Raw genomic sequence first — 21188 nt, 5'->3', positions numbered from 1 at the left:
GGGCTGCACACCAACAGGGGAACGTGTTGGTTTTATTCCTCCTTCCCTGACTCAGTGCCCTCCTACCCATGATGCCCTCGGCTGTGTGCCCTTTACAGAAGGGGTGTGTTCTAGCTGGGTGCCTGACTGGCAAGGGAGGACTGTGAAGGGCTCCTCACAGGCAGGCAGCACCCGCGCCCAGGTCTCACGGACCGTGGGTCTCCCAATGTTAAGCGCTTCCCAGGTGGCTGCGCAGCACCAGCAGGTGCCCCCTCTCCAGGCCCTTGGCTTTGGCTGCCTTTTCCTGCTTCTTGGCTCTTTCTCTGCTCCCTCACTTTCATTAGAAGCTTCTCTTTTTGTGAGAAATTTATGAATAGGAGGAGGTTTGTGGTGGGAGAAGGCAGAGAATGGAAGAATTATTCTGGATTATCTGTGGGTTTTCATTAGCTGCTCTTTCTGTGCCTCATTGCCAGGGATGAATAAGATTTGCTTCATAAAGGATCAGGATGCTTGTGCCATTTTGCAAGTAGAAGTTCAGGAGTTTTTCTCAGAATCAAACATTAAGCTAGAAAAACAAATCCAACATAAAACCCTGAAGCAAAAAAGGAATCCAACAGAAAATGCCATTCTGTTCAAACTTATGGCCTGCAGAAAAATTTCAAAAATATTCCTTCAAAGGGCCAAGCAGCAGGCCTCCCGTTTAAGCGCTGCAACTGTTATAGGATGCCTCTCTCTCACATAGCGCTTTGAAACATTACCCTTCTCATCCTGCATGATCAAATGCCTTCTCTTGCTGCCTCTCATTCTGCGGTCCTGAATAGGGTGGCTATTGTTCTCCAGCAGGGCATGCTTTCACTGCCACATCATTCTGGCAAAGTATTGACACAAACCAGCATTATTCCTGGATCTGCCTTTCTCTTTGGTCCCCTTTCTTCTGGGCCTAAAGAGATCACATCCAGGAAGGCAGTCGGGTTTTGTAGGTTGGGGCGGACTCTGGGTGCCTCCTAGTGGGCTTTTTGGCCATGAAGGGACTGCTCTGTTCTGCCCCCCACGGTGCGTGGGTAGAGACTCGCCGTGGTCATGAGGCAGGGGGTGGACTTCCAGAGGTCTCTTGGCTCAAATGCACTCCGGAGAACTTTTGTTTCCAAAGTCAATTTATTGAATATTCAGTCATAAAGCCAGTGATATAATTTTAATGAAAAATATCCTGTATCACTCAAGACTTAAAAGAACAAAAATACCCCTTAGAAACACTGCTTTGAAAAATAATCACATTAACTTTACACACAAGTCCTTTCTTAAGCTTTATTTAAGAAATCGAGTACTATATAGTTCAATATATATAAGACACATCCAGTATTGTGTTCCTGATAGCAAGTGCATAGATTTTGTTAAGATATCATTTTCACTCAATAGAAACGTTTCATGGTCACATGAAGATAATATTCCCAGTGATTTGCCCAAGCATGAGAGAACAGAACACAGCAAAAATAGTGAACTACAACAGAGATGAAAAACAACAACAGCAAATTAGCAGAACAGTCGATTCCTGATAAGTGAATAAGCTGATTGTTTGGTCACAATGTTTTATTCACTTATCAGGAACGATTCACAGTACATTTATGTTCACTGTGTGTCCTAGCCTGCCAGCTAAGAGTCCGAGCCCATCGGGTGCGTGCAACTGCTGTGGGCTGGGCAGCGTGTGTGGCTTCCATCAGCAAGGCGGATGTTGATGGTGCTGCAGTATCCCAAGGTGGTCCTTGCGTGGCACACGGATTCACCTTGCTCACACTGCAGCGGGGTCATACCGACTCAAAACTATGGGTATGAATTTAAGCAGGGACCAACTTGATAGTCATAAGTGCTTAAAGGAACTAGCATTTTCATCCCCTTCTTTGGAGAATTATTTGTTGCTTTAGAAAAGCAACAAAAACTGGCTTTGTCTTTCTCTTCCTTTGCTTAGCATGAGTATTTTGTCTTGTGCCAAAATGGTGGATCTATGTACTTATAGATTTGAAAAATAAACACTTGCACCTTGGAAATAATTTAATCACCCCCCATACCTCCCAACATCCCCTCCCACCTCCCTAATAAAAAGAATTCACACCCTTAGCCATCCTTTCCCACTACATAGGCAGTGTGTTTTCAGAGGAGACTGCCGAAGGCTATGAGGAGACTGAAAGCAGAAGTGGTGGCAGGAAGTGAGCTCCATCCGTGCAGGCTGGAGCTGGTGGCATCACCATCGCTGAGGCGGCCAGCCCCGGGGAGGGAGCCTCCCTTCCTCCACCTCGCCAGGCCCCTCTGTTGTTGAGCAGACTAGAAAATACAATCTCGGGCCAGAGGGGCTGCTGCAACGAGAGGGTGAAGAGCCTGAGCACCTACTGGGAGAGATTTCACTGGCACCCAGAGGAAGGCTGCCAGGTGCTGGGTGGCCTGAGTCAGAGCTTGTGCGTCTGAAAATACTGGAAGGAGAGATAAGACAGAGGGAGCAAACATCGACGGAATCTTGTAAGAGCACTTTAAGAGCAATCAGATTCCTGAGCAGAGGCAGAACAGGGCCTGCGGCTTCAGTCTTTGAGGGCAGAGAAGGAACAGTTTTTGATAACTGGCCTTGGGGTGACAGTGGGGACGAGACTTAGGTTCATCCAGGAGGGAGTGTGTGGATGCGTATGGCATTATTAGCTTTTGTTTGGAAAAGGACAGTAAACTATGAAGACGACTTGAGTGTGAGAAACTTTACCTCCCCCTGCCTCCACCGGACTGAGGACAGCTTCCATTTGAGCCCTTGGAAATACTTCTTTTCTCTTCCGTTAGTGTTAATAATTAAAGCTGCTCCTGGATTCAATTAGCTTGTAGAAATAAATAATTTAAATGACTTTTCTATACATATCTTTTGACTGATGGCAACAAATAGACTTAAGTTTAACCCTTTTCACCGGCTAAGTTTATTTTTCTTCCCTGGAGAACTCACCTCTTTTAGAAAGGTGATTAGTGTCTACGAAGAGTAGGACTGTAATGATGTGGGTTTGGCCTCGTGGGTGTAGAGAGGAAACCCCAGCAGCAGTTTGGAATGTATGTTAAGAACTGTGTGGATAGACTCATGAGGGTGGGGAGAGAAGGGGAAATTAACCTGTGTGGTCAAAAGACCGTAAAACACCTTGGCAAATCCAACCCCGAAGGCAGTTACTGAGGTGAACTGTAGGAAAAAAGTGTATAAATCTTGGAAGCAGAAGTTCACGTGGGCGGTTGTACATAAATCAAAGGTGGCTGGTGTGCAGTTTCCTCTTTACCAAATCAGATATTCACTTAAGTGGAATCGACTGTATCTTTTTACACAACATAGAGAAAAAAACAGATACGTGAAACAGTGAGGTGTGCAGATGTATCACCAACACATAATGACTACCAACAATACAACACGCAGAGAGAGAAACAAGTATTAGGAAAATGGTTTAATATTGGAGACAGAAGCAAAAAACTGCATCACACAATAACATACATTACAAAAATAAGTTTGACTGTTTCAACTACACGGTTATGTTCACAATGAGGACAGAAGAATCAGAAAAAACTTTGATCTAAACAGCAAAAAAGCAAACCCTAAAGTTTTAACTAATACATTTATCCACTTAAAGTGACTGAGTACTTCTAAATCTAATTACCTTATTGTGTAACTGCACAATACAGAATAAAAAGTGAAACTTACCGCTGTTATTTTAAGACAAAATTCTAATGCTAGGTATAAGCAAAGGGAAAAAAGAAATCAAGCCAAAGTTTTTAATTCTCAAAAGAAAAGCAACTTTCTTTCTATCAACCCAAAATCAAACTTGAAATCAGTCATTGTCAGGGGCCCACCAGAGCAAGCCACAAAAATTTCCATTTTTTTTTTAATCTCCAGTATAAAAAGTTCCACTGGTACAAAATGCATAAGTACAATCAGTTGTAGAAATAGGAAAGCCTGCGTATGTTTTTTTTGGCTCAAATTCCATCAAACAACAAAATCCAAATGCATCAATAAAACAAACAATACTCAAATGGTCTTACAGTTTCCACTAGGTTGCATTAACTTTGGCTTTTCTCAGACGATATTTAAAAACTATTTTGTAATTCTAAACAAAATGATTATTAATCTACAAACATCAATTCTCACAGCACAAAAAAACATACATTTTTTGTATGACATTATTCAAAAAGGTAATGAAACTACAGGTTTTTTTAAAATTTTATTTTTTTTTAATTAGCACTTAAGATAATAAAAACAAACAGTAAAATGATTCCAGAGTAGCACAAGCCAACTATAACCCCTATGGTGAAAGAAAGATGAACTCGTTACGCCTTTGAGGACTGCCATTGTATCACAATTCTCTAATTTAGATTAAAAATGACTATTCTCTACACTTGATTAAAAAAAGCGGTTTCCCTGTGTGTGTTTTCTTCTGGCACAGGCCCTTTGCACCCTTGCAGCTTTTTCCTTTTGATAGTAAAAGATAAAGTGGATAGAAGGACAATTTGTCTCTGTGAAAGGTTTGTTTTTTGGAGAAGGGCAAAAAGGACTTTCCCACTTATGTCCTCTCTTTTGGTGACTTGTGAAGAAGGAACACTCGACTCAGAGGGCCCGTCCTGAGCCTCCTGTCCCCTGCCCTCAGTGTTTCCTCTGGGGGAGATGCATGCAGGTGGGTTGAGAGGGAAATGGGGAGGGGGGTCTGCTTCAGGAAAGAAATCAGAATTGTTTTTCATTGAGATTTAGGTAATTGATAAAGAGTTTCACGATGAAATGGTCTTAGAAATTCAAGTGGTGGGCTCTTGTGTTTCCATGTGTGTGTCGAGACACACCGTGTTCTCGGAGAGAGACAGGTGCAATAACGGTTATTAAGCTGATTGCTGCAGGAAGTACAAAATAGCCCTCAGAGGATGAAGGAAGGCCCCAGCAGTAGTAAACACATGTGAGGATAATACAAATCATGTCACTGTAAGTGCATGTGCTATAAGAAGGAAACGTTTGTGTTGCTTTTTGTTTTTTGCATCAGTAGAGGCTAGTCCTTTCCATCCCAGGGCTATCCCATCCACACACACTGATCCTAACAGGGTGCTGAGCGGGGAAGGGGAGCTGAGGCCAAGAAGCTTCCAGGGCATGCCGAAGAGGAAGGCTGGAGCTTGTGTTGGGGCTGTAGGCGTGACATTAGGATTTGTCAAGACAGCAAGGTACCTGTTCATAAAAAGTCGTATGGCACTTTAAAAAATGGCAGCAGGAACTGGCGCTAGGTATTGGAACTGGTGCTAGGTATTTGGTCAGTACATTGTGATAAAGAACTGAGCTTTACTTAGATGGTCAGTCCCCTTTAAATGTGTTCAATTAAAAAAACCAAAAAGGCTGGGAAAGGGCTATGGGCTTCTAACTCCAGACACCTGGTATATTCAGCGGTACCTACTGGGGTTGGAGATGCCCCAGCCTAATGGCTGATTAGAAATATTATTTAGGAGTATGTAAGAAACAGAAAACCCCTCAAAAGACTGTCCTGCCACAAAGTCGTTGTACTGCAAGGTATATGAAAATATTCTAGACTAGGACATAGCACTGAAAAGCATACAGGATTGTTAGGTGCTGAATCTACCTCTGTTTCCCCTCAGGCTTTATCCAATTACTCGTTAAAACGGAAGAAGGAATTCTAGTAGCACATTAGGAATTCTGTTCCCAAAAATGAGAAATAATCAAAAGTAGTGTAGGATTTTTTCCCTTTAGATTGGCCTCGTGGAATTGTTTTCTTATGGATCTTAACCAAAGAACAAAGTAGTCAAACCGAAACAACTTAGAGGATAGATGCAGGGGAAAAAAATCCAAATTGGAAACACCCCAAAACAAACTCAAATCATGACGGTATAAAAAGTTATCAACATTTCAGATAGCTCTGGGTAGAAAGGGTTAAAAGTTCAAAACTTTCTCACCTTAGAGGTTTCCATAGATTATGAAGAAAATACATGGTGAGGTTGCCTTCACAGCACTGATGTGCGGAGTGGTTAAAAAAGTGGGACATGGGCACTTATACAATGTCTTACAAAAAACATCAGAGAGAAATAACAAACAATAACAATTTCAGGCAACAAGACCACAGGATAGCAAGTTAACAAACTTTTTAACCTTTTTTTGTTTTTTGTTTTTTTAAATATTAGGGATTTATACAAAACACATAATAAAATACCCATGTTATCAAATTACTTCTCACAAGAAACACACTGAAGCTCTAGGAAGGAAGTACCTTTGGAATTTGGCACTATATATTTTCACTTTTTTTCTTTAAAAGAAAAAAACAGATCACATTTTGCTGAACACAAACACATCTAAATAGTCCACAATTAAAAAAAATGACATCAATGCTTCACAAGCCAACACAAAACTTATTCTGGAATAGGTTTTTTTTTTTTTTCCCTCACATGAAATTTTTTTTAAGCAAACAACTTTTTTTTTTGAAATTCTTTTTTTTTTTTTGTATTAAGTAAACCAATTCTAAACTTGTCTTATCAACAAAGAACATTAAGACTCATGATGAAACCACAACTTAATTCACAGAAGCACCAACATAACACAGTTTACAGTAACCTTTCTCCTGTACATTGAAACAGTATAAAATATAGGTAATTTCATGTGCATTAAACCATGGATTGTCTAACTGTGAGTTCAGCAAAAGGTGACACAAATAGGTAGCATTTGCCCCAAAACAGGGTAAATATTTTTCTTATACTAATCTACAAAAAGTGGTTCTATATATATATCTTAATGAGAAAGTGAGCCACCTAAAATGGCCTTATCAAAAAACTTTACACTGCCTGAAAAATGTAAAAACTATTACAGACCTCTAGAGACTTAAAATCAGACAGTTTTTTTCTCAAACTGTTTTTGGAAGTAGTCTGTTAGAAACCAACATTCTGTGTCCCTGGACACATATTGCTATTGTTACCAGTGACCGGGAAGAATGCCAATCCCTGTATAATACTTTCAAGTCTGTTTTAGGAAAAGAAAAAAAAAAGAAAGAAACGTTTTTGCCACAGGTTTTTTTTCTATAATGAATTTGTCTAATAATAAATTTCAGTCTTGCATGAATGCAGCAATGTTTTTCACATTGACTTCCCAGAATTCATAGCTAGATGAGGTCACATGCAAATTTCAAAGGTCAAACTAGATCAAAGGTCAGTAGGAGAACCAAATATGATGTGAGGTCAGAAAGACATCAGAAACAATGACGGGACGATGAAACTTTTTTTTGAGACGCCACAGGGACATGCTAGGCAAACGATGAACTAACGGGCATGAAGATGTCTAGGGAAAAAACAAGGAAGAGTAAAAAGTTACACAGAATCTATGCAGCAGCAACAAAATCACTTTTAAGGGTGCAGGAGAAAAACTAATGCAAATCTTAGGTCATTAGGGAGTCTCCGAGCCATTCACATAATTTGCATTTCTTACACTCTTTATCCACAGCACAATGAAACCCCAAGAGAATCCATCTGGAGAGAGTGAAAGGGGATGGATTCCGGGTGTTTTGGGGTGAGGGACAGGGGGAGAGGGTCCAGTTTCAACAAATGTGACATACGGGGAAAGTCAGACGACTGAACTGTAAACTAGATAATGGAAGTTACAAACAAAATCATCAGACAGATACAAACAACGAGAGGATAAAGCATGAACTTTAGGTCTAGGGTTCAACGGTGAAAAAAAGCCCATTCCTAGAACAATTCCTCTAGAGACTACTTCAGAAGGTTCTAGCTAGACAGAGAACTGCTCTTTAGGTACCCAATAAGTTAACAATAGGCAATAAATAACTTCCATTATTTCTGAGGCAGTAAAAATTTTGTATAAAAATAGAAATGCTTTTTTACAAATAAAATTTACAGGCCTGTGGCTTTCTTTTTTATTTATGTATTTATGTATTTATTTATTATTATTAAATTTATCTTTCAAGAAACATCAAGTATTTTCACTCATTTTTATTTTTAAACCCTGTAGCTTTAAGAAACAGATCTCTAAATCTTTTTGTACATTAATCCTTTCTAAAAACTAAAATAAAACAATAACAAAATAGACAACCAGTGTAATCATTTGACCAATAAATGTCATGTTTCTTTGAACCCTAAAATAAAATCCTACTTAGTAAAACAAGCCGATGTAGTGGAAAGACGTGTGGTTGGAGTAAGTGCTTCTCCTGGCTTCTCCCTCTCCTAGGCCACCACGTTAACCTCTAAGCACCGGGCCCTCCCTCCGGGGGCGGGCGCCGGGCAAGGAGGGGTGAATTCTCCAGGCAGTGCTCTCGGGGCACCAGTGGTTTCAGAGTTAGAATTGCACATTAGCGTTTGTTTGCCTTTTAAATTCTCAAGATGCCATTTATTTGTGTATATGCTTCTCTTTAAAAAAGCAAAAATGAAAAAAATTAAAAAAAAAGGTAAAAGGAGATTCAAATTGCAAAACAAAGGAGAATACAGTGGCACAACTGGAGAAGGAATTTACTCAATAGAAACAAGGTAGCCCAAGTTTTAATTATGGCAAACTGGGTAGGGGAAGTGGGTGGGGACATGGAGGCCTTATTGTAAAAATAACCGTCTCTCTTGGTAAAAGTTGGCAATGTGGTCCTCCTCTGCCTTCCCTGTTGAGACAGGCTGGCTCGTGGGACTTACCCTAAGAAAGCTAAAATGAGAGCAGGGAGCTTCTGGGGTTAGGATCAGTAAGGTTTGCTGTCGTTTTTGGAACGCTTCAGCTGCACCTTCAAGCGTTTCATGCCGATCTGAAAGCCATTCATAGCCTGGATAGCAGCTTGTGCAGAGACTGGATTGTCGTAGCTAACAAAACCTGGAAAATACCGAGACAGGGAGTCAGGCTGGAGAGGCAGCCCAGCAGAAACCAGAAAAGGGGGCCGGGGCTCTGGGGAGGGCTGGAGAGCCAGCATGAGGCGCCAGCCCCACGGGCCCAGCACAGCTCCGCCGAACTGATGGTGAGTCCACCGTGAGTGGCTGATGGAACGTGCCCACTGAGCAGCTGTGGAGCAGCTGGCTGGACTGGAACTGTGGCATCATGGAGCACACACCCCTCCCCAGAACACTGAAACCTCAGTTGTTTGGCTGAATTCAGTTCCACTTATTGAACTCGCTCAAATCATTGTGTTTCAAGTCCTTTAGTATCTCTCCAAAAGAACCCCAGGTCCATATATGCTACTCATACAAGCAGTGGTGTAAATATTTAAGGGCTGTGGGGGCCCCTAGGGGCTCACGTGTCCCAGCCAGGTGAGGCCAGCAGGCAGGCTCGGGAAGGGAAGGGCTGGAGAACAGCAGATACTGCCAAGCCCCGGCCTCTCACTCCAGCTCTCCATTGTCCGTCACACAGAGCCTACACCTGTTTGGCTGGAGGATGGGTCAATTAGCGGATAAACCCTAGAATAACTCATACTTGATTTTTACCCACTTGCAGTTATTACCAAGGAAACTAGGGAGGTGCTGGGCCTTTCTCCTTATCTCACTTTCCATTTCCAAAGCTCCAGTAAATTCAGCAGAAAGGAAATTGCTCCCTGGCATCTCCCAGAGTCTCGGGGATACCCAGTCAATGGCTTAGAGCTTAATCATCTGAAGAGAAGTCCCCATTTCTTACTCTGTAGCAACAACCGCCACCAAAAACAGCAGGGAGGGCAAGCTTTTGAAAAAGAACTGCAAAGACCCAGTGACAAGAGGATCTCGGTCCCAGAGTCTGTTCCAGCACTGGGGGAGGCGGCAGCAGAGGTACGGCAAGGCTGTAAAGGGTGCTGATGCAAGTGGTGACAGGAAGCTATTGTTCTGATTTACATTTAGGTCTAAATGTCAGCTGTTCAGAAGGTTCTATGCTGAGCACCTCTATCCATCTGCTATTAAAGTTAAAGAGAAAATTCCTTTACAAACTAGAGGAGGAAGAAGAGGACATGACTTTTCTGCACAGTTCTCAGCTGATAAAAATGGGCATGTGGCGTAACACTGAGCAGCTTTTCAGAGGCAGGCTGGATTGCAAAGTGGCTGTTTCAATTTTTATTAAGTCTCATTCCCAATAAATGGGATCTGGGATCCAAGAGTTTTGCTCTGACTTTCCTTTCCCTCTGGGTACTTTACCAAAGAACAGCAAGATAGGTACAGAATGGAAGTGGACAAAGGTGAGATGGATAACAAACCCTGGCCAAGAACTAGGAAGGAACAGGGCACCACCTTATGACTGGCAGCCCTAAGAAATGCGGCTGGCTCACCGAGCAACCTGGGTGCTATAGCATTTCACAAAAATGGAAACCAGTCCATCATGCTCAAGAATCATCTGCTGACACTAACAGCTATGGTTTACGTCAGTATGAGCACATGGTTAAGGAGGTTGTAGGCTGATAATCTGTTTTCAAGGAAGTAAATATTTTCTCAAATCAAATCATGAAGCAGAATTCCCTTCCAAATAAACCTAGAATATTGTTTAGCTGTGAAAAACACAAAAATCTGCCTCAAAGCCTTGTAAACCGTGTAGGGAAGCCTCCCTAAAGTAGGCTCCTGCTCAAACACACCCCCCCATAATGATTTGATTTGCATATCCCTCTCTACTGAACTGTCACAGAGGGGTTTATACAGTTGCCACAGCAGCAGCCTAATGGGTTCCGGCTGACAGCCTTGCCGCTAGGGTAGCGTGGTGACTGTAAGTGGCTGACATGCGGAGTCCTTTAACGGTGCCTTCAGACCTTCCTGGGTGATAGCACAAATTAGACCTTATGATAATAGAGTTTTAGAAGCCAAAACATTCTCTTTGAACTGGTTCCTCATTGCCAGCCAGTGTTAAGTTTGAGAACCACCCTCCCTTTGCTATTTTCCTTTATAGCACACAATTCTGTGTGTTTCCTCCAGCCCTACCTAACTGACTGGGTTTTATGCTGTTACTATTTCCCATCGGCATGAATTATTAAATTGCAGGAGTGATTAAAGTGAATATTCTAACTCAAACTGGGCCCTGAGCTTGCCAAGTAATATATACTCTGAACATCCTGGCCTGTAAACTGCTTTGGGGGCCAATAGGGTTTGAAAAATGAAGGAAGGAATATATTTAATGAATGCTGTTGTCCTGGTGTAAAACATCCGTCCACTCTGCGAGCATCCCTTACTCCCTAAGGGAGTGAAAAACACCACAGGAGGCAGAGTCCAGACTGCTTGAGGAAAGGGGCATGGCAGCTCAGGCTCTGATAACAGCTGCACACCTCTGGACTTCACATTCATTCCCACAGCCCCCGCCCTAGCCCCTGGACTCCACATCCATTCCACTCCCCGACTGTGGCCCTTCAGATCCCGTCATGCAGTGCACTACGTAACCGTGAGATCTGTCAACCGCTTATCCCGGGCACGTGGAGCTGCGATCACACAGCAGCCTGAACACATGGGGTGTGTTGGTGCTGATGAATGGCTGGCTGGCTGTGAAAATGTCTGTGTGTGTGTGTTACATCAAGGCCAGTAAGCCCCCAATATGGTGTTGCCCACCACCATGGTGTCTGAATTGCACTAAACCCAGAGGGGTAAGGAATTAGTGGGAAAGATCAGCTAAATGTGGTTTGATTCCTTAACAGTATAGTATAGAAGATTACCTAATGTATGGGCATCGACTTTAATTTCCCAGAGCCTTCCTTTCTTTGCCCAAATCTGCTTACAAGGATCCAGAAAATCAGAGCCCACCACCACGTGGGGAACGCCCTATCCTGACTGAAATTGTCTCACATTTTCCTTCCCATGACTCTTCACTTGGGAACCTACTGCAATATTCTAGCTTAGTTTCTTTTGCATACCAAAGCACTTGCTCAGATTGGTCTGTTTGTCAATGAAGACTTTAGCAGAGATAACATTTCCAAAAGGCATGAACATCTGCAGAATGTCCTGGTCTCCAAATTCCTGTGGAAGGTGGTAAATAAAGAGGTTTGCCCCCTCTGGACCTAAGGAGGAAAAAAAAAGTCAGAGTAAGGTATCCCTTGAGTCTTAGTTTCCAAAGTCCCTTCTTAGGAATACTTTAACAACAGGTAGGCTAAGCATTTCGCTTTCTTTCCTACAAAGAACAAACAAACAGATGGATAAATGTCAAGTGCTGGAGTGCCTTTCAGGAAAGCAATCATCCTTCAGATTTTCCTGATTTCCAGAGATGCTGGCTACGAATGGCTTCCTTTTCCCTGACAGTCTTCTGTGAGTCACAGGTACTACTGCCCCTTGGCATGCATTTCAGTCACCTCTTCATGGGGATGAAGGTGACAGTGGGCAGAATGGGGGCAGGTAATCTTGGCATGGGTTTTTCCTGGGTGGCCAGATTTTCTCAGGTACAGACAGACTCTGAGAAGAAAAAAAGGGTGGTGCTCTGTGCATTCTAAGCAAATTGTAACAATTTAGAATGGATGTAGCAGTAATGCTGCTCAGATTTCTCTATCATTTGCCTAGTTATCCAGCCAGTTTTGATTTGCAAGATCTCTTAACACAGTGTAATAATCATCTTTATTAGAAATGACTGGCAATGAGTCAAGACAAGGAAAGAAGGTAGCCTGAGTCTCATGACTTTGAGAGGAATGACTCCCCTGGGCGTTAGCCTTGGAGATGAGTGCAGTCGATGTAGAAGCTAGGCAAAGACCAAGGAAGCCAAGCTCTGCCTGTCCACCTGTCCTTTCCCAGTAAACACAGGCAGCAAGGGCAGCATGGAGATCTTGGCCCCGCTGGCTGGAGAGGTGCGTGCTCCTAAGCTCCCCTCGCTTTTCCTCTCCTGACTCTCCCCCACCCATATGAGCACCATTTGAAAGTTAAAAGCAGCACAAAATGGGATAAATATGAGCTGAGGGACATGAGGGCTGACTGTTTCTTGGGCATTCCAGGCATGGAGTCTTCCAAGGAGGGGCGCTCACAGAACTGGTGGGGCGACTGCTGCAGTGGGTCGGGAATCCTCAACTGGCCTTCGCAGGAGAGGAATGGGCCTGCCTGCCCAACTAGGCAACCCCAGGGGATAGCTGCACTGGGGTACCTAAGTGTGGGAAGGGTGTCTGTGTGTGGCATGAAGAAAACGAAAATGGGGATAAAAAGAATTTTGTAAAAATGTCAGACCAAGCTTCTTCCCCTGCCTCCACAAGATACATCACAAGAAAGTATCCTAATGATTGGGACTTTTCACAAAGAAAACTTCTTGAGGCAAACTATGGAAGCCACAGAAATGAAGTATTCCTTTCTCATTTAAAAGTGTGTCTTCATGACTACTCTAACTTTCCATACTGCTTCCATTTCCTTGGACATATCCATATTCTAGAGCATGGGAAGGAGTCTATTTTAAAGGGACACGATTGTAGGGGGGCCTTAGGTCCCCAGATGTTTTCTGGTTTTAAGAGAATCAAAATTTAACATGAAAAGAGGCAAAACCCAAATACTGGAAAGGGATGTTCGAGTGCTGCTGTGTGTGCACATCCTTGGTGATATGTTTGCTGGTCAGATTTGGTGCTACCAGCTTTCACGTTCCTACTGCACAAAAGATCCAAATGCATGAATGAGGGTTATTGGGCCCCAGATGGAACTGTGAAGTACGCCTCACCTCCTGAAGCCGGGGAGAAAATAGAGTTTCAGTGCACATGACAGATGACTGGGTATGCCTGAGTAATCCTGGCTTTTAGAACGTTGCTTGTGCTGGATGTGTCTGTGCCCAACAAAGAGACCAGTAAACACACACAAGTAGGTTTTGTCCTTTTGCTTCTGATCTTCCCAAGAAAAAACGTCAGCAGCATCTCTTGAAATAGATCCCCCAATTTTTCCATCACCAAGAAACAGTTTAGTTTTGTATATGCCCTGAGTTTTTAATCTTAAAATGGGAAAAAAAATTTCATATGGAAAACCTCCCTTGTATGCAACTAAGGTGGCTGAGATGAAAACACAAAACACCTTTTTTAAAAATGGGATTCTACCTGTGTGTCATCGCTCTTCCTTTAGAAGTGGGAAACACCTGTTCACAAGTCACCCCTTCATCAGATTTCTCCCGGTGCACGTTACTGTCACTTGTTAGATTCTCTGTTACACTCACTACTGGTCCTGGTTGTTGGGGTGTTCATGTTTTATCTTTCTCACAGGGCACTTGGTCTGGCATAAAGCACTGGGGACGTTTGTAGGAACAAAGCTGTACGAGTACACCAGCGTCCCCATTCCTCACGGGACTCGCCTCCTGCAGGTAATGGACAGAGGCGGGGCCGTCAGAGGCTCACTTCCTGTCTGGGGAAAAACACACCAGGTCTTGCAACCTCGGACAGAACTGTGGAGTAGAAAATCTGGAATTCATCATTGTTGTTATTTTTTTTGCTCTGCCTGACATCATTTGCTTTTAAATTTATGTTTTACTTAAAGTAATATGAAGATGGTTTAAATTTCTTGAGCACGTATTAACTGGGAGAGAAGGGGATCAGAAGAGAGGTATGAGAAGGTGGGAGATGATTCCAAAGAAACACTGAACAAATCAAAAACCCGAAAGCATGCTACTGAAAACGCACACACTTAAATCAGAGGTGGACAGTGGTTATTTTGGGCAATTTTACCTTAATCTCAGAAGGGGAATTACTGCGCTAAGCAGTAACCCCTAAAACTCAAGGCGAGAAAGTTGAGGGCAGTGAGCTCAGGTGAAACCTCGGAAACATGTTGTTTCAGGGCCCAGACTTTATCCCTAAACCGCTCCATAGTTTACTGGAAGGTCCTGCTCTGTAATGGAGAGGTGGCCACCATGTGGGGAACTGGCCTTCTGGCCTCTGTGTGAGGATATCATCGTCCTACAGGGTCCTGCTCTCTGCCTTCATTTGTCACCATGGTACTCAGACCACAGACAAAGGAACACACACAGGCCTTTCCTGGGGAAGACAAGTAATGTTTATGATGTAGGGGCTCTTTCACAAGCCTGGGGAACCACAGCTGTCTGAACACCTGTGCATGTTTCAAAAGCCTATAATAATAGTCACAGCTAAGAGTAAAGACAAAGTTGACATAATGAAAAGTAACTTGGACTTTCATATATTTTTCATTTTAAAAGTGATCTCCATGTTATTCATACAAATAAAAAACCTTTTCTTTCCTTTTTCAAAAAAAAAAAAAAAAAAAGTAAGTATCTTTTAAGCTGTGTTCTCTTAAAACCCACTTCAGACAAAGCAGTTTGGAACTATGGGGGGAGGGTAAAAGAGAAGGGAAAGAAACTTAAAAAAATCTCCCTTAGTGCTTCTCTATTCTGGCTTTTTATTCCATATCTAACCAAGTCAGAAAAAAAAATCATTTAGCAGATTTTGCTCTAAAGGAGCTTCAATTAAGGAAGAAGGAATCAAAAGGAAGAATGACCAATGATCCTATTTGGTCTTACTCATGAACCATTTCATAATTAGCTTTAATTTATTCTTAGCATTAACTTCCTGGAGTTTATTTTGCTTTACTGGCAGAGAAGCAAGGCAATCGATCACTTACTTGCTTTCCCTGAAGACCCCCAATTAAACAAAGACCAAGGCAATCCTAACCGTGCACTTTATCATTCACCTGAAAACCATCACCTACTGAGAGGCAGCCACACACTCACAGGATGTGTGGACTCGAAAACCCTGGCAAACACAGGACAGAGTGTTTCACCCTACAGAAGCCAGTGGCCATCCATCCCCTTCCACCAACAAGTAGTTTCTGTGTCGGGAAAAGGTGATGGTCTGTGCTGACTTGGGAAAGGGAAGTCGCTGGGAATTTTTTATAGGCAGCAAATATTAAGTAGTTGATGGGAAATTAATAGTTTATAGAACTTAATTATGGGAGGGGGGTGAGCAGTGAGAGGATATTTGGGGATTGCAAAAAAGGTGGTCAACTTTCCTGGACTTAGATCTGCAGAAATGCCATAACCCTTCAGAAGATGTAGCTGGGGGAAAAAATTAAAACCATTTATCTACAAAGCCAGACTGGTATATAAATATACAATGGACAAGAACTTCATCTAAAGAGATGGATGAAAAATTAAATTAGAAGGTAACTATAAGACCAAGTGAGAAAGACTGAAATAAGTAGGATTTTGCTGTTGTTTGAGAGAGAGGGGTCTGTGTTCCCTGACTGGAGTGCAGTGGCTATCACAGGCATGACCATGGCTCACTGCAGCCTCAGCTCCTGGGCTCAAGCGATCTTCCCATCTCAACCTCCCAAGTAGCTAGGACTACAGGTGTATGCCACCATGCCCAGCTTTCAGGTTTTTTTTGTTAAACACGAATCACACATACAACAGCTGCTTTCTGTTATGACATGGGTTCAGTTTGATACCTTCTAACCGTGCTCTAGAGGCCAGTGCTGCCAGTTGGGCTGGGCCCTGCCTAGGGCCAAGGCGGCACCTACCTTCCTTCTGGCTGCCCGCAGCGCTCTGCTGCTGCAGCAGGCTCTGGCTGTACAGAGTGGGCAGCGCGGCGGCTGCGTACTGCTGAATTCCTGAGTAGGCCTGGGTGAGGGCGTCCATGGTGCCAGCCGTGCCATTCGTCAAGCCTGTGGCGCCAAGTCCTCCATTCAGAGCCGCCATACCTGAGAGCATTTGAGCAACTTTACAAAAAACCCAACAATAGAGAAGAGAAACAGCACTTATTCATTAGTGCTTTCCAAAGGAAGTTAGAGAATCATTTGACACAATACAACAGCAAATACATGCAGCTAGCACACAATTACACCGACAGGAAACTAAAAATAAAACCATGAAGAAATAAATCATGACAATGGGGGAAAATGACCTAAGCCATGAGAACCCTCACTCCCTAGGCCAGTGATCCAAATGCACTGTGGCACGAGTGAGACGAGACAGCTCAATGCCATGCAGCGTGCTACTGGCAAGTACCGTTGTTATCTTTTGGAAGTAAAAGCCTTTTGCTTCTGGGAGCTTAGGAGCATGTTAAAAAAAAACCTTAGTAGCAGAGGCCTGTAAAATACATACACTGAAATCCATTTATTGGGCTTTTTAAGGAACTATGGGATGGCTTGCAGGGCTGAGGAGGAAAGGATGAAATAAAACTTTTTTCCTTTAGGCCGTGTGATGAGGAAATGGTGGAGAGGACAAGTTCTGGACCTGCAGTTCCAGGAGTTACAGTGTGGGAAAACGGGCTTTCTAAACAGCTGAATGATGATGCCAGGGACTACGACCTTAGGAGTCAGTAGCCTGGCTGATGAAGAATTGAGGCACAGAAGAAATGTGGACCTTTCCCACAGTCGCAGAGAGCTGAAGCTACTCATTCAGTATCAAAGTGGTTCAGTTTTCAGCAGCAAATAGTTATTCTGTGCGTGCACCCATGCCCAAGTGGCGACGGGGGTTTCGGCCACTGAAAGAGCTCCAGGTCATGTTTTTCAGTCAGCCGGAGACAGAGGCGTGTCTACAGGCTGGACCTTGGCTATCACCTGATGGGAACGGGATGGTGGCCAGTAGACTCCATTTCTCCCCTTGTATCCTGGCTGCTCTTTGGCTCTACTGGGGTTGCTGACTGTCACATTTTCCCTGAATACTGAGTCAAAGCCAGCAACACTTTATAGAGTGCTAATTTTCCTATCAACTCAGGAAATGGAAGAGGGGACATCACAATTGCCTCTGGGTCCCTTTATGATCACAATTCTTTAAGAAAAGATCTGTTTCTGAGAACTACTTACTGAAAACATTCATGAAAATCTCAGTGAAAGTAGGGCTATAGATTGGATATATGAAAACAGCAAGAATGGCTAACTGAAAAAATAGGTAAGGAGTCTAATGACAATGGAGGACAGCTAAGGTAAGGCTGCCTGGAAACACCAGGGAGTCCGGCAGCAGAGTGACCTCCACACGTCCAGCATGCTGCTGCCCTAACGGAGCAGGTGGGGAATGTTCTCTTTACTCCACTTGTGCTTCTATTTGGCCAACTTCGCCTCTTCAATTAAAAGGACACGTGTAAGATATGAGTTAGGCCATGGCTTAACAGTGGAGGACTGTCATTGTGCCTCACCTCAGGTATTCCTGTGCTTCTCAGAACAGACACCGAGCAGGGGTGGCAAGGTGAGTGTGAATGGCGGGAGAATGAAGGAGCAGCCTCCCGAGTGCAGGCTCAGCTCAGAGGTGTTGCCAGCTGAGGCCATGCTGTGTCTACTTTTGTTTCTTATTATGAAGGGGTCTATCTATTAAGAAAATCATTGAGATTTTCATTAATGTTTTCATTGGGTCATGCAAGTAAAAGCTGTCCAAAGAGCTTGGATGCAGACTGTCCTAATTACTCTAAATGATCCCTCGGACACCAGCAAATCTCAGCCACCTCCCTGCTACTGTGCTTGCCCTCTGTCCCTGTTACTGTGGCCCCCAGAGGACTGGAGAGTCGTTTCTGTCTTCCTCCAGTGGTCTTATTTCATCCTCATCTCCCACTATTTATTTGTGTGATGCAAAGGAACTTCCGTGTTTTTGAGGTAGGTGAGAGGGGTATGTACAGTAACTCGGGAAGGGCCGGACGCCACTGATAAATTCTGTTGGTCTCACTTTGGCCAGGCTGTTAACAGGTGCTGTGGATTATAGATGATCAAGCTCTGGGCACAGTCCTTTAGAAACGCAGATGCCTGTGTGGAGGAAATTCTGGCAGGAGAAGAGTGGCGACTCGCTGCTCTGCTTGGATCTCAAGGCATGAGGTTCTGGGAGTGACTTGCAGCCTGTGAAGCCACGCGGGCCTTGCTGCCAGACGAGGACGGGCTGAAGACAGCAGCTCCTCTCTGATGGACACCTCCAGGTTCCCATGGAGGGGTGGGGAGCATTGCACCGCCATGATGCCTTGTCTGCTGAGGGTGGGAGTTTTCAGGCCCTGTCATGTGAGACTCACAGGGGCTCCTTCCTGCGATTTGCAGCCTCCATGACTTGGCTTCTCCAGAGCGCCAGATACACACGAGGCATTTTATGGCAGTGATCACTGGGACCCAACTCCCTTCTCTGTACACAGCTGGTTTTTAATTTCCAGGTCAGAAAAATTATCCAACTCTCTCTTTTGCCAAAAATGTTTTTCTCTTACAGGGCAGAAGCAGAATGCAGCTCCTGCTCTTGAAATACTGGATGGATGTTTCAGAGGGTATTGTGAAGCTTGGAGCTCCAGCCAGTGATGTTCCAGCCATATCCTTCTTTCCTGGCTCCACTTCACAAAGGCTGGCTGTGTCTCTGGACTACACCTCAGAGCTAATCTGCTTTCCGGAAGGGTCGTTTTTACTTCTGCTGGTGCTGTGCATGTAGGAGACAGCTGTGGCCGGCCCTATTTTCCTGGGGAAGGTGGGGGGTGGCAGAGGCGGTACCATGAGCAAGGGATGCAGATGCTCAAGGGGGACGAGTCAGGGGACACGGGGAGGGTTTGGCCTATTCAGCCAGGGGCTCGCCTCCTCCATGGTATAAACATCCATGTGAACAAAAAAGTTCTAGTAAGTACCAGCACACTGAGAATATTTTAAACTACAACTATCATGGAAAATCTGGGAGGGTGGTTCCTAGGTCCCGGGTAGAAAAGTAGCTGAAAACATGGTAGGATTTGAAGAACAATCAGAGGCAGCATTCCACCTCTGAGAACAGTTCCTGTGAGTCACCTGATGTTATTCTAGGTTAATTCTATCACAGACAGTGTTTGTCAACCCGGCTGTGGGTACTTGATTTCCTCTAAAAGCTCTGGATAACAGAAGCAGAGCTGTGAAGAAAGTTACGTTGAATAAAATGCTTCCACTTAAAAGAATAGGGCTTTTCCTTGAAATGGCCCAATGGATCAGCCGTTTCCTCTCATTTATTATTATCATCTCCATCCCCATGCATGCTATTTAGACGAGGAAGGCTGGAAGCCAGTGACAGGTGTGGCAGTGCTCGGCAGGGCGGCCTCTGCACCTGGCCCGGGAGGGCCGGCATGCAGCCTGACAACTGAGTGCTTTCTGCCTCATTCCTCTCCAGAGGCCCTCAGTCTACGGTAGAGACCCAGGAGCTGGGAGATGCTGAATTTGTTAACATGGCACAGAAGGACTAACCCATAAACATGAGCATGAATGTTTTTTGTTGGGGGGACTAAGGAGATGACACTGAAAAGGAGAATCACAAGCCAAGTGCCACAGCAGACTACACTGACTGCAAGCTGCCCTGCTAGGCTTTATCCCAAATCAAAGAAAAAGGGAGAAGGTCTTAATATTCTCTCAGATTTGTAACCACTTCACTGGGGTAAGTTTTCCTCTGTATAGATGACGGATTATCCTTCTAAGCTACAAGCTGATAAATGAGAAGCTAAATATAAAATCTCTAGAACTAGGATAGATGGAGGTGTCACTTGTATACCTGCCTGTGTTATTAAGGGCACACACATTGTGTGGGGCTGTGGAAACTATAAATACTAGGAATACAGATTAAAACAGTAATTTCACAATGCAAGTAGTGCCAAGCCACAAAAATATGCCCGGAGCATCTTCTCACGGAAAATATTTTCATAGACGCTTTTCACCAGGCATCTGCAGCTGGTTTTCTTAAAACAATCATAATTTTAAGCACTATATGGTAAGCCATTTGGAAACCATTCGAATTATGCAATAAAACAAGGAAAAATAAAGATGCCACTTGACATACACTGAAACACATAAAATCAGATACAGACTCTTGGGTGGAAAAAGTATGTTCTTCACCTTAGTTCAGATGTTAATATATAAAACATGCTCAGGGAACCCTGAAAAAATCCAGAGGTGAACACTCTGATGGTGAATCACATGTGTTCCTTCTTCTGATCTTGATGATTCTTATATTTTTAGGATATTGTACTGTTTTTTAGCCCTTCGATTCATTAATGTATAAGGGAATAAAAAGGACATCCAACTCCAAACAGTATAATTTAGCTACTTGTCTACTGACCAAAAGCTTCATTTTTTGGGAGAGGTGTTGGGCTCTTGAGCAGGAAAGAGGGTAAAATGTAGGCTCTGGTGAGTCATCTACCTGCTTTCTGGCTGGCTGCTGCATCAGTGGGAAAGAGTTGGCTTTATTCAGAAAACCTGAATACTCTCCATATGGAAACAGATAACGGCTGCTGCAGTGGGGTGGGATTAACAGCGGTCTACGGAAGCTGCCGTCAACTACTTGAGAAGCCGACTCTGTCCAGGTAACCACTGCTTGACGACTTTCTTTAGGAATTATCCAGTGGAACCGGTAGCATAATCATCTCTGTTGAGAAGGAATGGTCTGAAAGAGGATA

General features: G+C 43.7%; 1 protein-coding gene and 1 pseudogene across 50 annotated transcripts in view; one reads left to right on the top strand and one right to left on the bottom strand.

The window, feature by feature from the left end:
- Positions 1-1115: 1115 nt before the first annotated feature.
- CELF2 (CUGBP Elav-like family member 2) overlaps positions 1116-21188 on the bottom strand; it is an 866142-nt gene continuing 846069 nt past the window's right edge. For 19 of the 50 annotated variants that reach the window (XM_045361824.3, XM_074000993.1, XM_074001008.1 and 16 more), the window contains 4 exons: positions 16345-16524; positions 11787-11930; positions 8644-8815; positions 1116-7291 (listed from right to left, as the gene is read on the bottom strand). In XM_045361824.3, coding sequence (XP_045217759.1) covers positions 8688-8815; positions 11787-11930; positions 16345-16524 — 452 coding nt within the window. In that variant the 3' untranslated portion in view covers positions 1116-7291; positions 8644-8687. Of the gene's footprint in view, positions 8816-11786; positions 11931-16344; positions 16543-21188 lie in introns of all 50 variants that reach the window. The other 31 variants (XM_045361822.3, XM_074000973.1, XM_015455534.4 and 28 more) reach the window with 6 other exon arrangements.
- On the top strand, positions 17651-19216 carry LOC123566891 (putative uncharacterized protein CELF2-AS1; annotated as a pseudogene).

This window comes from Macaca fascicularis, chromosome 9 (genome assembly GCF_037993035.2).
Source record: "Macaca fascicularis isolate 582-1 chromosome 9, T2T-MFA8v1.1".
In the NCBI taxonomy this organism is placed as follows: Eukaryota; Metazoa; Chordata; class Mammalia; order Primates; family Cercopithecidae; genus Macaca; species Macaca fascicularis.
The sequence above is the reverse complement of the archived record's forward strand: the minus strand, read 5'-3'. Positions and strand labels throughout refer to the sequence as shown.